The sequence below is a fragment of the Hoplias malabaricus genome, chromosome X1 (genome assembly GCF_029633855.1).
Source record: "Hoplias malabaricus isolate fHopMal1 chromosome X1, fHopMal1.hap1, whole genome shotgun sequence".
Classification (NCBI taxonomy): domain Eukaryota; kingdom Metazoa; phylum Chordata; class Actinopteri; order Characiformes; family Erythrinidae; genus Hoplias; species Hoplias malabaricus.
In genome coordinates this window covers 13,831,544-13,843,200 of record NC_089818.1, presented here as the reverse complement: position 1 = coordinate 13,843,200, position 11,657 = coordinate 13,831,544, and the positions used below count along the sequence as shown (strand labels likewise).

The window sequence follows — 11,657 nt, the reverse complement described above, 5'->3', positions numbered from 1 at the left end:
AACCAGCCGCACTCTCTTTGAGAAGTGTTGCTAACAACAGATTCTCTGTTTGGGAAGAGAATGCAGACTGCCCAGATCTGGCACATCAGTCACCTGGGCGTGATCAAGGAAGGAATGGAGGGAAGAGGGAGAAAGAGCAAGAAAAACAACCACAGAAACAGATGAACACAGTGTACCGCCTTCTCTTCTTCTTGTGTGTGCTTGTGCCTGTGTGTGTGTGTGCGTGTGTGTGTGTGTGTGTGTGTGTGTGTGCGTGCGGAACACTTCTGATCACAGTAAATCACAGACTCTAGTTTGGGGGCATCAAGGGCATGAAGGAACACGTGTCCAGACACAATAATTCCCCGCTAACAACCCTCAGCTCTGGAGCGTGTGCTTTAAGATATTCATGAAACTCTTTATCCCTGTTAAAGATTACTATCTGCTCCCTCCATCTCGGTGATCCCTCGTTCCCCCGGGCCGTTCCCCCGCATTAATGCAGTGCGGATCGGGAAATAAAGTCCACGAACCCCAGAACTAAATAAATAACCTACCACTATAAACAGCAGTAACAAGGCAGCGCACGTGCAGAGAAGCAGCGGCAGGTCACCAAATGTCAGAGATGGCTTTTGTTTCTTCACAAACATCGGAGGATCAAAACAACAACAAGGATAAACAACAAAAAGCTGGGCTCCACGTTTGCTAGAAGTGAGAGAGGTTAGGGAAAGAGAGAAAGAGGTCAGAAAGATGCACGACAATCACACTGTCTGGCCCCTGGTGGTGAAGAAGGTGTTTACAAATATAGCTGTACAAGTCAAAAAAAGGGCATAGTTAGTGGTCGGCACAGCTCGGGTTCCCTTTAACACAAACACTCTGGTGTTAACACATAAACAGGGCGTAAACAGTGGTGGTGAATGGAACCAGACGTCTTTGCAGCATTTCTGTCTCTTCTCCGTCACCAGCAGTGACCTCCACCCTTCTGAAGGGCTTCATAGAGGATGATGGTGATGATGGAGAAACAATGTTTAATAAGAAAAATGTAAACATTTATCCTGTATTAACTTTTCTAAGAGGAATTTTTGGAGGAGGACGTCTGGTTCCATTCTCTACCACTGTCTATTATTCTGCCTCTAGTGTGTTTGTCTATAATAGAGCATTTAACTACTGTTTGGAGGCATAAAAGAGTAAATACACTCTAAATTATCACGTATACACTGCGCCTTTAAAACTGGGCAGATTATTGACAGATTACACCTTTAATAATCTGATTATTCAGAGGTTTCATGAAACAGCTGAAGTACCTGGGCCTCGGGCAGAGCCACGTCCATGATGTTGGGCTGCCCTCTCGGTTCTCCGTTCTCCAGACGAGAGAAGATCACCTGGTACCCTCGGATCTGACCGTGCTGCTTCCCGGAGAGAGGAGGCTTCCAGGTGACTCGGATCGCAGAGGAATTCACCGCCTCAACCTCTAGCTTCCGAGGAGGAGCGCCAGGCACTAAACAGGAGAAAACACAACAACACGTTTTATCCACCTCCTTCTTTCTACACTCACTGTCCATTCCACACAGGAGCTCTCTGTACTTCTACAATTACAGACTGTTGTCCACCTGTTGCTCTGCAGGTATGATTTGGGTGGTGGATCATTCTCAGTGCTGCAGTGACTCTGCCATGATGATAGTGTTGTTAGTGTGTGTTGTGCTGGTTGAGTGGATCAGACACAGCAGTGGTTGCTGGAGTTTTCAAACCCTGTGTCCACTCACTGTCCACTCCTTCCTCGATTGTCCACCTTGTAGATGTAAAGTCAGAGACAGTAGCTCATCTGTCGCTGCACAGTTCGTGGTGGCCGTCCTCTAGTCCTTCATCAGTGACACAGGAGGCTGTCTGTTGGATGTTTTTGGTTGATGAACTATTCTCAGTCCAGCAGTGGCACTGAGCGGTATAAACTCCAGCAGCACTGCTGTGTCTGATCCACTCACTCCAGCACAACACAACTCTCAGGGCATTATATAAAGGTTTCAGATTTTTTGGAACCAACAGAAGTTCATCTGCGGTTTTGATCAAAGACACTTTAAATAATGACATAAATATATATATATATAACATATTCATTTACTTTATTTAAAGGGTGACAGTCTCACACCAGGTCACATGGTGAGAAGGCCTCACACAAGATCGTGTTACAGTAGCAGTTAGAGGAAAATGATGAAAGCAAAGGTGAAGTGAGAGAGAATATGAGAAGCTTTGGAGGTTGTGACAGATGTCAAAGTTCAAGTGTCGGACACCATGCCCAGTGCTAAGTGTCCGCCAGAGAAGGACCCCCAGTACCTCTGGGATGATTTGTGTTCCAGAATAAATTTCCCACTATCAGTAACAGACCTCAGAAGCCCTAGTGGCTGCCATCAAACCCTCACAACCAACAGCAAAGCTCCAATATCGTGTCTAAAGCCTTCCCAGAGGAGCAGAAGTTGTTATTTCAGTGATGGAAGACAGCAATCCTGATTAAAACCCTTTGTTTCAGCAGATACCCTGACAACTAGGAGCTGCCGGTCGTGTAGTGGACATCACGGAGGTCTTCTGAAGCAGCAGTGGGTCAGTTTGACTGAAGCTGAGTGTTTTAAAGAAGAAGGAAGGTGTGCAGTGAGAAGAGAAGATGCACTGCAATAGCCTGGACTTTGAAGTGGTGCTTAAGCCCGTAAATAAATGAATTCTGCCTCGTGACTCGGTGGAAATCTTTCTTCTGTTTCATCTAAATGCATCAAACTGATGCGCCTCGTTTCTTTTCTCTCACTATTGCTTCATGTTTATGAAATAAAGAGACTCTCCCTGACAAACAAACCTGAATTCAGAAATCGGATCGTTACCCCTTTAGAATAAGACTACCCTCATAACCTGTTTCAAATGGTTTAAAATCTGGTTATTATATATTATATAGGTTGTAAAGACCATGAAAATCATTAATAATCATTTATAAGACTTAGATAGAAAGGGCAATGACCTGTTGATTGTCAAACAGTGAAAGTGTCTGATAACTTACTGAAACGACTTATTTCAGTGATATTAAAGTACACCACATTATTATTAATGTTTAATAAGATTTATATCTGTGGTTAATTGATTCAATTTGGTGGTTAAAGGGTTAAATACAAACAGATATGTGCTGAAGTTGACAGGCTTAATGTCGACTGATAAAGAAGACAAAGTAAGCTCATTATTCTGCGAGATCTGAAGTTCACCAGTGTAGACGGATATGGGTTCACTATTTGGCAAACAACAGGTCACTGCTGCTCTTTCTCTCTGTGGTGTCACTGATTATCATTGCCTTTTAAGGTGTTTACAACCTAAATATTAACCATCAATAAAGGCAAGTGCATCTGAGAACGGTGCGGTTAGTGTTCTCCTCCAAGCGTGTTGAGCTGGTGCTCCGCTAAAGGCTGTTGTATTTAAACTTGCTGCAGAATGAAATGAAGTTCCCCGGCTTTTTGTTTCAGAATCCAGAGAAACAGCGAGGTGATCACGAGCTACATTTGTGAAAAAAAAGCACTGCAGAGGAGCGAGGGATCAAGGACGGCGGAGTGGCGTGAGGAGGATAAACGTGTGGAAGAGCTGGTTATTACAGCAGGAAAATCAGCTGAGTTGCAGCAACTTCAAACATATTAATTATAGAAGACTGCCTCCTGGGATTGGAGACATCTTACAGAGAGAGAGAGAGAGAGAGAGAGAGAAAGAAGATCAGGCCCACCCAGAGAGGTTAGGAGAGGACAAGTACGTTAATGTAGATGGTTCAGCAATGTCTTCTTCTATTTGCATCTGTCCAGTAGCTTGTGATGGATCCTGATGATTACTGATGGGATGCAACAGGTTAAAACATCTGCATCATCATCTGTGGTCAGTTTTAGCTTTTTCCTGCCCGAGTCCGACGATCCTAAAAAACATCCTAGAGGACTTTATTCATATCTTGAGACGGACTTCCTGAGTTCAGAGCTTCAGCAGACCAGACTCCTCACTAATTCACTCATTCAGAGCGACTCGAGTGGTTATGGAGTCCTCGTACAGAGTACAGTAACAGGATGTTAGAGTCCGCCTTAAAAAAAAGCTCAGCAAGCTCTAGAAGTGGGTTCTTCACCTGCGGATTGAACTGTGATTTGAGATGTTTGGTGAAGGCCACTGTCTGTAGAGACTGACCACCTGACTGAGGTCTAGGTGTCTTAAATCTCCTCTTTAACAGAAGATGACCATCAAAGGACAATAACAGAACAAGGTCAAACCAAATTAGAAAAGGAACAGTGACCGTAAGAAACGACAGAGTGCCAGGCGGAGGTCAAGAGAACACTGTTTTTGAGGGGAGTCTCCAGTAGGGGGCAGGATTGCTGACATTGAACTTAAGAAATCTTTAACTTCTATAAACCATTAATCTCATTGGTGTGTCTCTTTAAAGCAGATAAAAGTTTGGACACATTCTCATTCATTTTATTTCTTTTTTTTCTACATTGTAAATGAATATGGAACTATGAAGGAACACATATGGAATTAAGCAGTTTTATACTTTATATTCTTCAAAGTAGCCATCTTTTGGTTTGATGACAGCTTTGCACATTCTCTCAATTCTCACATTCTCACATTCTCTCAAGTTCTCTCAATCAGCTTCATGAGGTCGTCACCTGGAATGGTTTTCAGTGAACAGCTGTGGCCTCATGTGTTTGAGGACATAACTTGCGTTGTGCAGAGGTAGGGGCTGGTGCACCGTTCTATACAGTGATTATATATATACACTATTACTATTGAGTAATGAGATGATGTGTCCAAACTTTTGACTGGTACTGCATTAAGATAAACTCCCCTCTTTCGTGCATGTGCTCATTCATGTGTGAATCTGGTGCCCACCAACTCTCACACAGTGAAACAAGACCACCCAGGTAACCTGTCCAATCACAGCGCAGGACTTGCGTTTATGTGAGAGCGCAAAGACGAGGTTAAACGCAGCAAAACAGACACAACGAGTGCTGAGAAATAAGAGCACTGGAGAAAGGAGAAGGGAGAAGAAAAATGATCAACCGAAAATGACAAAAAGAGAACTTCTGTTTCTCGCTCCTCACTGCTCCGGACCGAGTGAACAGCGAGTGGCTCATTATCATTTACAGGAACAGGCGCTGAACAGGGCTGTTTAGACAGTGGGAGAGCGCTGCTGTGGGGCTACATTTAGACCCAGAACTTGAGAATTTGTCCCCATTGAAACATCAAGTTGGACTTTGTTGGTCTGTTAATGAAAACAGTGAAAAGAAGAAGGTTAAAAAAAGCAGAAACCAGAGAAAGGTTAGAAACCAAGAGAAGACCTGAAGAATTATGGATTCTACTAAGTTTATATCGAAGATGTTAGCACTGGAAAGGCAACAGCAGAAGGTTAAAGACAGCAGGGACCAGGAGAGGTTAGAGCCCGAGACCCTCGGAGAGCAGACGAGGAAGGATGAAGGAGATTGTAGAGGTGTCGAATGTTTTTAGATTATCTTGACACCTACCATCCTCTCTGGTTCTTGCTCGTACGGGTGGGCTCTCAGGGCCGGGGCCCACGTCCGTGTGGGCCCTCACACACACCATATACTCCGTCCACTTTTCCAAGCCCTCCAGCAAGAAGCTCTGGGCCTCGGCGCCGATGTTCTGGACCTCGTGGCGCTCTGTATCCTCGCCGTTTGGCGCCTGGTAGCTAACGCTGTAGCGCACGATGGCCCCGTGCCGACTGCCGGCAGGAGGGGCCACCCAACTCACCTTAATGCTGGTGGAGCTCAGACTCTCTAGATGGACGTCCTGAGGAGGAGCCGAGGGGGCTAAAGGAAGGAGAAGGGGAGGGGCAAAGGGGCGGGGCATCAAGCAAAATTAAAAACAACACAAAGGCAATCACAAACATCTGGGCTGGGAGGTGGACTTTGTGGGTGTTAAAGGTTTGGTGAGAGACTGAATACAATGTACTGCTTTCTTTACTAAACAGCCACAGTGAGTGACTGAGAGCTGCATGCAGCCATGTAAACGTTGCCATGGTGACAGCATGAGTCCCTGCACAGAATCAACAATCCGGTACCTACAGATGCAGGCAACTTGGTAAATGTGTCTATGGCCAAGAGGTCATGTGTCAAACAGAAACGATATGATATCCAACAAGTTTATTATTTATTAAACTCATAGATATAAGATATCAGATAATATATTTTACATAAACATCTTTCCCCTGAGTTGTTATTTATGAGGTTTTCATTTCATTTCATTATCTGTAAGCGCTTATCCAGTTCAGGGTCTCGGTGTATCCAGAGCCTACCTGGAATCATTGGGCGCAAGGCAGGAATACACCCTGGAGGGGGCGCCAGTCCTTCACAGGGCAACACACACACTTTATGAGGTTTTATATTTACCAAAAAATAACCAGTTCTTTTTCTGTTTTTATTTATTTATTTTATTTTGGAGGATGAATCACACATGGAACTTGTGTGATGACGTGGGTGTACACACCCTTGCTTTAGTCTGTATACTGGCGGTGGCTGATATACAATGAGCACACTGAGAAAGTGCCGAAATGTCCATATTTTTGTCTGTGAGTAATAGTCTTATTCACTGACAGATTCAACGTGTGAAAAGCTGTCTGGATAGCAGCCTGTTCCTTTCTTTTTTGGGAATCAGTCAGAAAGCATCACTGGAACAACTGAGTCCTGGCCCAGAACGGCTGTAAACAGCAACAGTGCTTGACTGACCTCTGCATGCAGCTACGCAAACGCTGCCATGGCCGACCGCTATTACTGGAATAGATGACTGCTTATGTGTCTGGGTATATATTTATTTTGTACTTTAAAATTTACTTTGTAAATATATACTAGGGTTTCTAACATGACAGATTACAGAAGTTAATTCCTGACACAGAACTTAATTCTGAGAACCAAACAGCAGCTCCGCTGTCCTGCTGCTCCGTTCCTTTAAGTGATCTGCCTTTGTTTCAGACGTCAAATTAGAATCAAAATCTGATTTCTCGCTCACTGCCTCATTCTGAGTTTTCAGTGTTTCATCTTTTTGTTCAGTGACAGTCTCTTCACGCCTGATTTCACCGAGTCGCGACGTTCAGATGTTTCTTTTTTTCCTGAATCAGCGCAAATTCCACTCATTGATGGAGAACAATAAAAGGCCTATAGTGATCCACACCAAGAAATGAACAGCAACATTGAGACTGATGCCACGAGACGGTGAACCGTCAATCACTCATTTCACACTCTGTGTGTGTGTTTGTGTGTGTGTGTGGTCATTGTTCACACACTTGCACCTCGTGTTCTAGGCTCTGAGATTGCTCTCTGACACATTATTTTATTGGTTTATTAATAATGAACTGTTGTGAGCACACAAGTCCTGTCCTTTCCCCACAGCCCAGAGACAAAAAGAAATTAAATTAATAAAAAAATATATAAATACAGAAATGAACCACAAATGAGCATCTCCACTGAGAATGAACCGAACAGAATAAGAGACGTACTCTGTGCACTTCTTTACAAAGTTACACAGGTCTGAGCGATACAAGGATGATGAAATTGATCAATCGGGTTAATACTGACAATTTATGGATGTTGGAAGCTGTGCTGACCTTTGACCCCAAATGAGCAGGTGAGTCGGAATAGAAGTCTAGCTATTCACTCACAGCATAGTTAATGTAATCGTTGCTAGGGCTGTCACTAAAGCCATTTTGTGTGGTTGATAAATTGTCCCAGAAATAATTACAATAAAAATACTGTTGTCATTTTATACAACTGTCAATATCAGTTCCGATCATATCGCCCAGCCCTAATACACAGCAGAGAGTAGGGAGCAGTGCAGAAGAAGAAGAGCATGATGAAGACCAAAAAGCAGCAGGGAGAGGGGGTTTATGAAGGGAACTCCATCCTGCGTTGGTTAACAACCAGGTCGGACTTTCAGTCAGATAACAGATCAGATAAGCGCAACTGGCCACGTCAAATACGACCGCAACACACCAAGACAAACTGGACCCGATCAGATCAGACCACATATTTAAGATCAGTTTAGACCTAACTTGAGCACTTTAGATCAGACTGAACCCAATCAGGTCAGACCGGATTAGACTACATCAGACCAGTCCTGATTAGATCCAACTACGTCTGATAAGATGAGAGCAGAACGAGGAAATTAAACAAAACTAGATAAGATCATATCAGATTTGACTGGACTGTTTAGGATAGAATCAAACCAGATCAAGTCAAATTAAATGATATCAGACTTGACCAAATCAGACCAAATCAGACCAAACCGGACTGGAGAGCTGACTGCACAACAGCCGCAAAAACATAACGCCCCACTGAAACAAACAAACAAAAACAACAACAAAAATGACAATCTAACAGGTGATAAGACAAAGAAACGTCCTAAAAGCCGCTGCGCTGCCAGGAGGGAGAGTCTCCGCAGAGAGCCGAGTTTCTGAGGCTCCTGACAGATGCGCGGAGATCAAAGTGGGCTTTATTCAAGGCTGTGTGAGAGCGGAGAGACAGGTGTGGGTGAAAAGGGGAGGATCTAACCGACAGGAAAAGGATGAGCCATAACGACAGAGCGAGGGAGTGATGGAGCTGAGACGCTACTCAGAATTTCTCCGGTTTTTCTGTCACACTCCAGCTTGGAAAACAGAAGGCAGGGGGGGTCTGCTCCAGGAGCTGAGACCACCCATGACTTTATTAATCCCTGAAATAATTTGGATTCTATTCAGGAACTACATAAACTACCTGGCACTCTTCATTGAATTGTATGCTGTCCACTCTCTCAGCTCCACAGACCACACAGGAGCACTCTGTAGTTCTACAATTACAGATTGTAGTCCATGTGTTGCTCTGCATACTTTGTTACCTCCTGCTCAGGATCCCCACAGAGCAGGTAAGATTTGGGTGGTGGATCATTCTCAGCAGTGACACTGATGTGGTGGTGGTGTGTTAGTGTGTTGACCCGGTTTGAGTGGATCAGACACAGCAGTGCTGCTGGAGTTTTTAAACTCCAACCAACCAAAATCATCCGGCCGACAGCATCCTGTGTCCACTGATGAAGGACTAGAGGACCGTCAACACATACCGTGCAGTGACAGATGAGCTACTATCTCTAACTATCTCATCTACAAGGTGGACCAATTAGGTAGGAGTGTCTCACGGAGTGGACACCGGGTTTAAAAACTCCAGCAGCACCTGCTGTGTCTCATCCACTCATACAAGCACAACACACACTAACAATGCTTTAATGCACTGCAGCACTGAGAATGATCCACCACCCAAATCGTACCTGCCCTGTGGGGGTCCTGAGTGTTGAAGGACAGGGTGAAAGCTTGATGAAAATGTATGCAGAGTAACAGATGGAGTACAATCTGTAACTGTAAGATACCACAACCCAAAGTGGAGCCCTCGTGCTCTCTCTGTATCTCACCGGTGCTCATGTTCACCTGAAGAACAACAAATGAAGGGCCGCCAATGGAGAGAGAAACAAAGGCCTGAGCTCCTCATAAAGAGCCGCAGCTGCTCGGGTTGTTAACATCACAGAGACGGCGGCGTCTAAATCTGCTTTAAAATCACATAGAAAATAAAGGCGTGCGAGGAGTAAGCTCACAGCAAAGGTACCTCGTGTCCTTGTTGGTGAACAAAGGTGTTCCCTCATTCAGAAGTGTGGGTAATTAAAGGCAAGCAGCAGACAAAGGCCAGAGCAGGAGGAGGAGGAGGAAAATGCCTCTGATTAGTCGATAAAAGTGAGAGAGTGAACTTACTGGACTGGGCGGTCCGAGCTTCTATGGGTTTAGTGAAGACCCCCAGGCCCATCTCAGAGCGAGCCGCCAGGGAGAATTTGTACAGGGTGTCCGGCTTCAGGCCTTCGACAGCGTAGGAACCGGCCGGGTTAAAGCTCACCTGGATCTGAGGAAAGAGATAATGGGGGCCATGGAATCTCTAGCTCCACAAGGGGGCGCTATTCAGTGCTTCACATCAATGACACAGTGTCCTAAAAGAATCCGAAAGCAATGTTTCAAAGCGTATCATTACGTTTCTCCAGCTGTGAAGTCCAAATTGTTTAAACTAAATTGGCCTTGGTTTTGTGATGTCAGAAAAACTACATTTATTTCATGTAAAATCTTAAAAGCTTGAAAAGCACTGTTAAATTAATACATTTGGTCAGTTTTCTGGGTAAAAGTTAGGGATGCACCGATTTTGAAATTTTTGGGCAGATACGGGAACCAATAATTACGCCTTGGAGAAGCTAATACCGATAACCGATAATTTTATCTTTTTGTATTTAAAGCAAATTCACATTGTGCTAAAGCAAAAAAAAAAATCTTGTCATAGGACAAGCATTTCTTCAGTATTTGTACATTTCTGTAATTTTTAATTTTATCTTATAAATTTATTAGGTGTAGTTCATTTATGCTTTTATCAAAGATTTACTGCTGGTGAATGAATGGTTCCTAGAGGGGCACTAATTAGTGCAGCACCGGGTTTGTTTTGAAGAGTGAGGGAGAGAGCGGCATAAAGCGGCTCAGAGCAGCGAGCAGGGGAGAGTGTTTGAGCAAGTGTTTGTAATCGTTTATCATTGTGTTTCAGTAATAAATTCAGACGCTGAATGACTCTATATCTACTTTTATGTGATTTTTATAAGAAGGGCTCCTCCAGTGAGGTGTTTGAGAGTATCTTTCAGTAGTTGAAGCTGCTGTCTGTGTTTACCTCGCTATCTGTGTGTGCGTGTACCGGGCGTCACTCATATTTTAAAACAGTTTTCACCACAGGGAAATTTAATCCCAGAAACTGTGATAAACGTCCACGCGGCATACAATTTATAGGCATCGGTGCATATGCGCAAAAAAGGCGGCAAGTTATCGGTTTTAATATTGGCTAATATTCCAATATTGAACAGATAGGGTAAATAATATATCGTGCAACACTAGTAAATATTAATATATATATATATTGTTTTTACTTATTCAGCCCCATCTATTCAAGCTGGACAGCCAATCACAGCAGAGCTCATTTCCATATGCAAAAGATATACACAGTGGCATAAGCTGTATGTAGGTGTCCTTTTGCACAGCTGTAATCAGCAGACCCTAAAACTAAGGATATGGGCTCTTTAAAACTTTCTGTCCTCAGTGTCCTTGTCAAAGACGTCCCTTATCTCGCGCCCGTGACCAAATAACCTACAGTGTTTGTGTTCTATCAGGCTTCTGTTGTTCAGCGTCAGCAGCCTGCAGGATAAGGCAGGATCAGAGCGCTGTTCTCGGTGCGGCCCGAATTACCGTCTCCTCCAAATGCTACGCAACTTTGATTCACAGAGAGCCGCGCCGTCTTCGGCGACCATTGATTAGAAACACGTTCAAGGCAGAGAACAATCTTCGGGGGAAAGTTCTAGAAATCAACAGAATTCCAGACGTTTTTGGCCCGAGGTGCTTTCGCGAGACGTCAGGTTTTTTGCTATCTTTGATTCACAGCCGTGGCCCAGAGTCACAGCTTTGTGTGTTCAATATCTCGCCCCACGTTTACACAACCATGTGCATCGATACAGAGAGAGAGAGAGAGAGAGAGAGAGAGGAGGAGGAAAGAAAACAGCTGACAGTAATGAAACTAATCTTAATTAAATACAGAAAAAAGTGAATATAGTACTGACAAAAACAGAGAGAAGAGAGACAG

The 11,657-nt window shown here is 44.0% G+C and overlaps 1 protein-coding gene across 1 annotated transcript in view; it reads right to left on the bottom strand.

Annotated features, from left to right (window-relative positions):
* The window catches only part of LOC136675335 (receptor-type tyrosine-protein phosphatase F-like), a 186,576-nt gene that overhangs the window by 49,552 nt on the left and 125,367 nt on the right, over nucleotides 1–11,657 (bottom strand). Inside the window, exons 10-12 of the mRNA XM_066651822.1 lie at nucleotides 9,752–9,896; nucleotides 5,493–5,798; nucleotides 1,281–1,474 (exon numbers count right to left, since the gene is read on the bottom strand). Coding sequence (XP_066507919.1) covers nucleotides 1,281–1,474; nucleotides 5,493–5,798; nucleotides 9,752–9,896 — 645 coding nt within the window. The remainder of the gene's footprint in view (nucleotides 1–1,280; nucleotides 1,475–5,492; nucleotides 5,799–9,751; nucleotides 9,897–11,657) is intronic.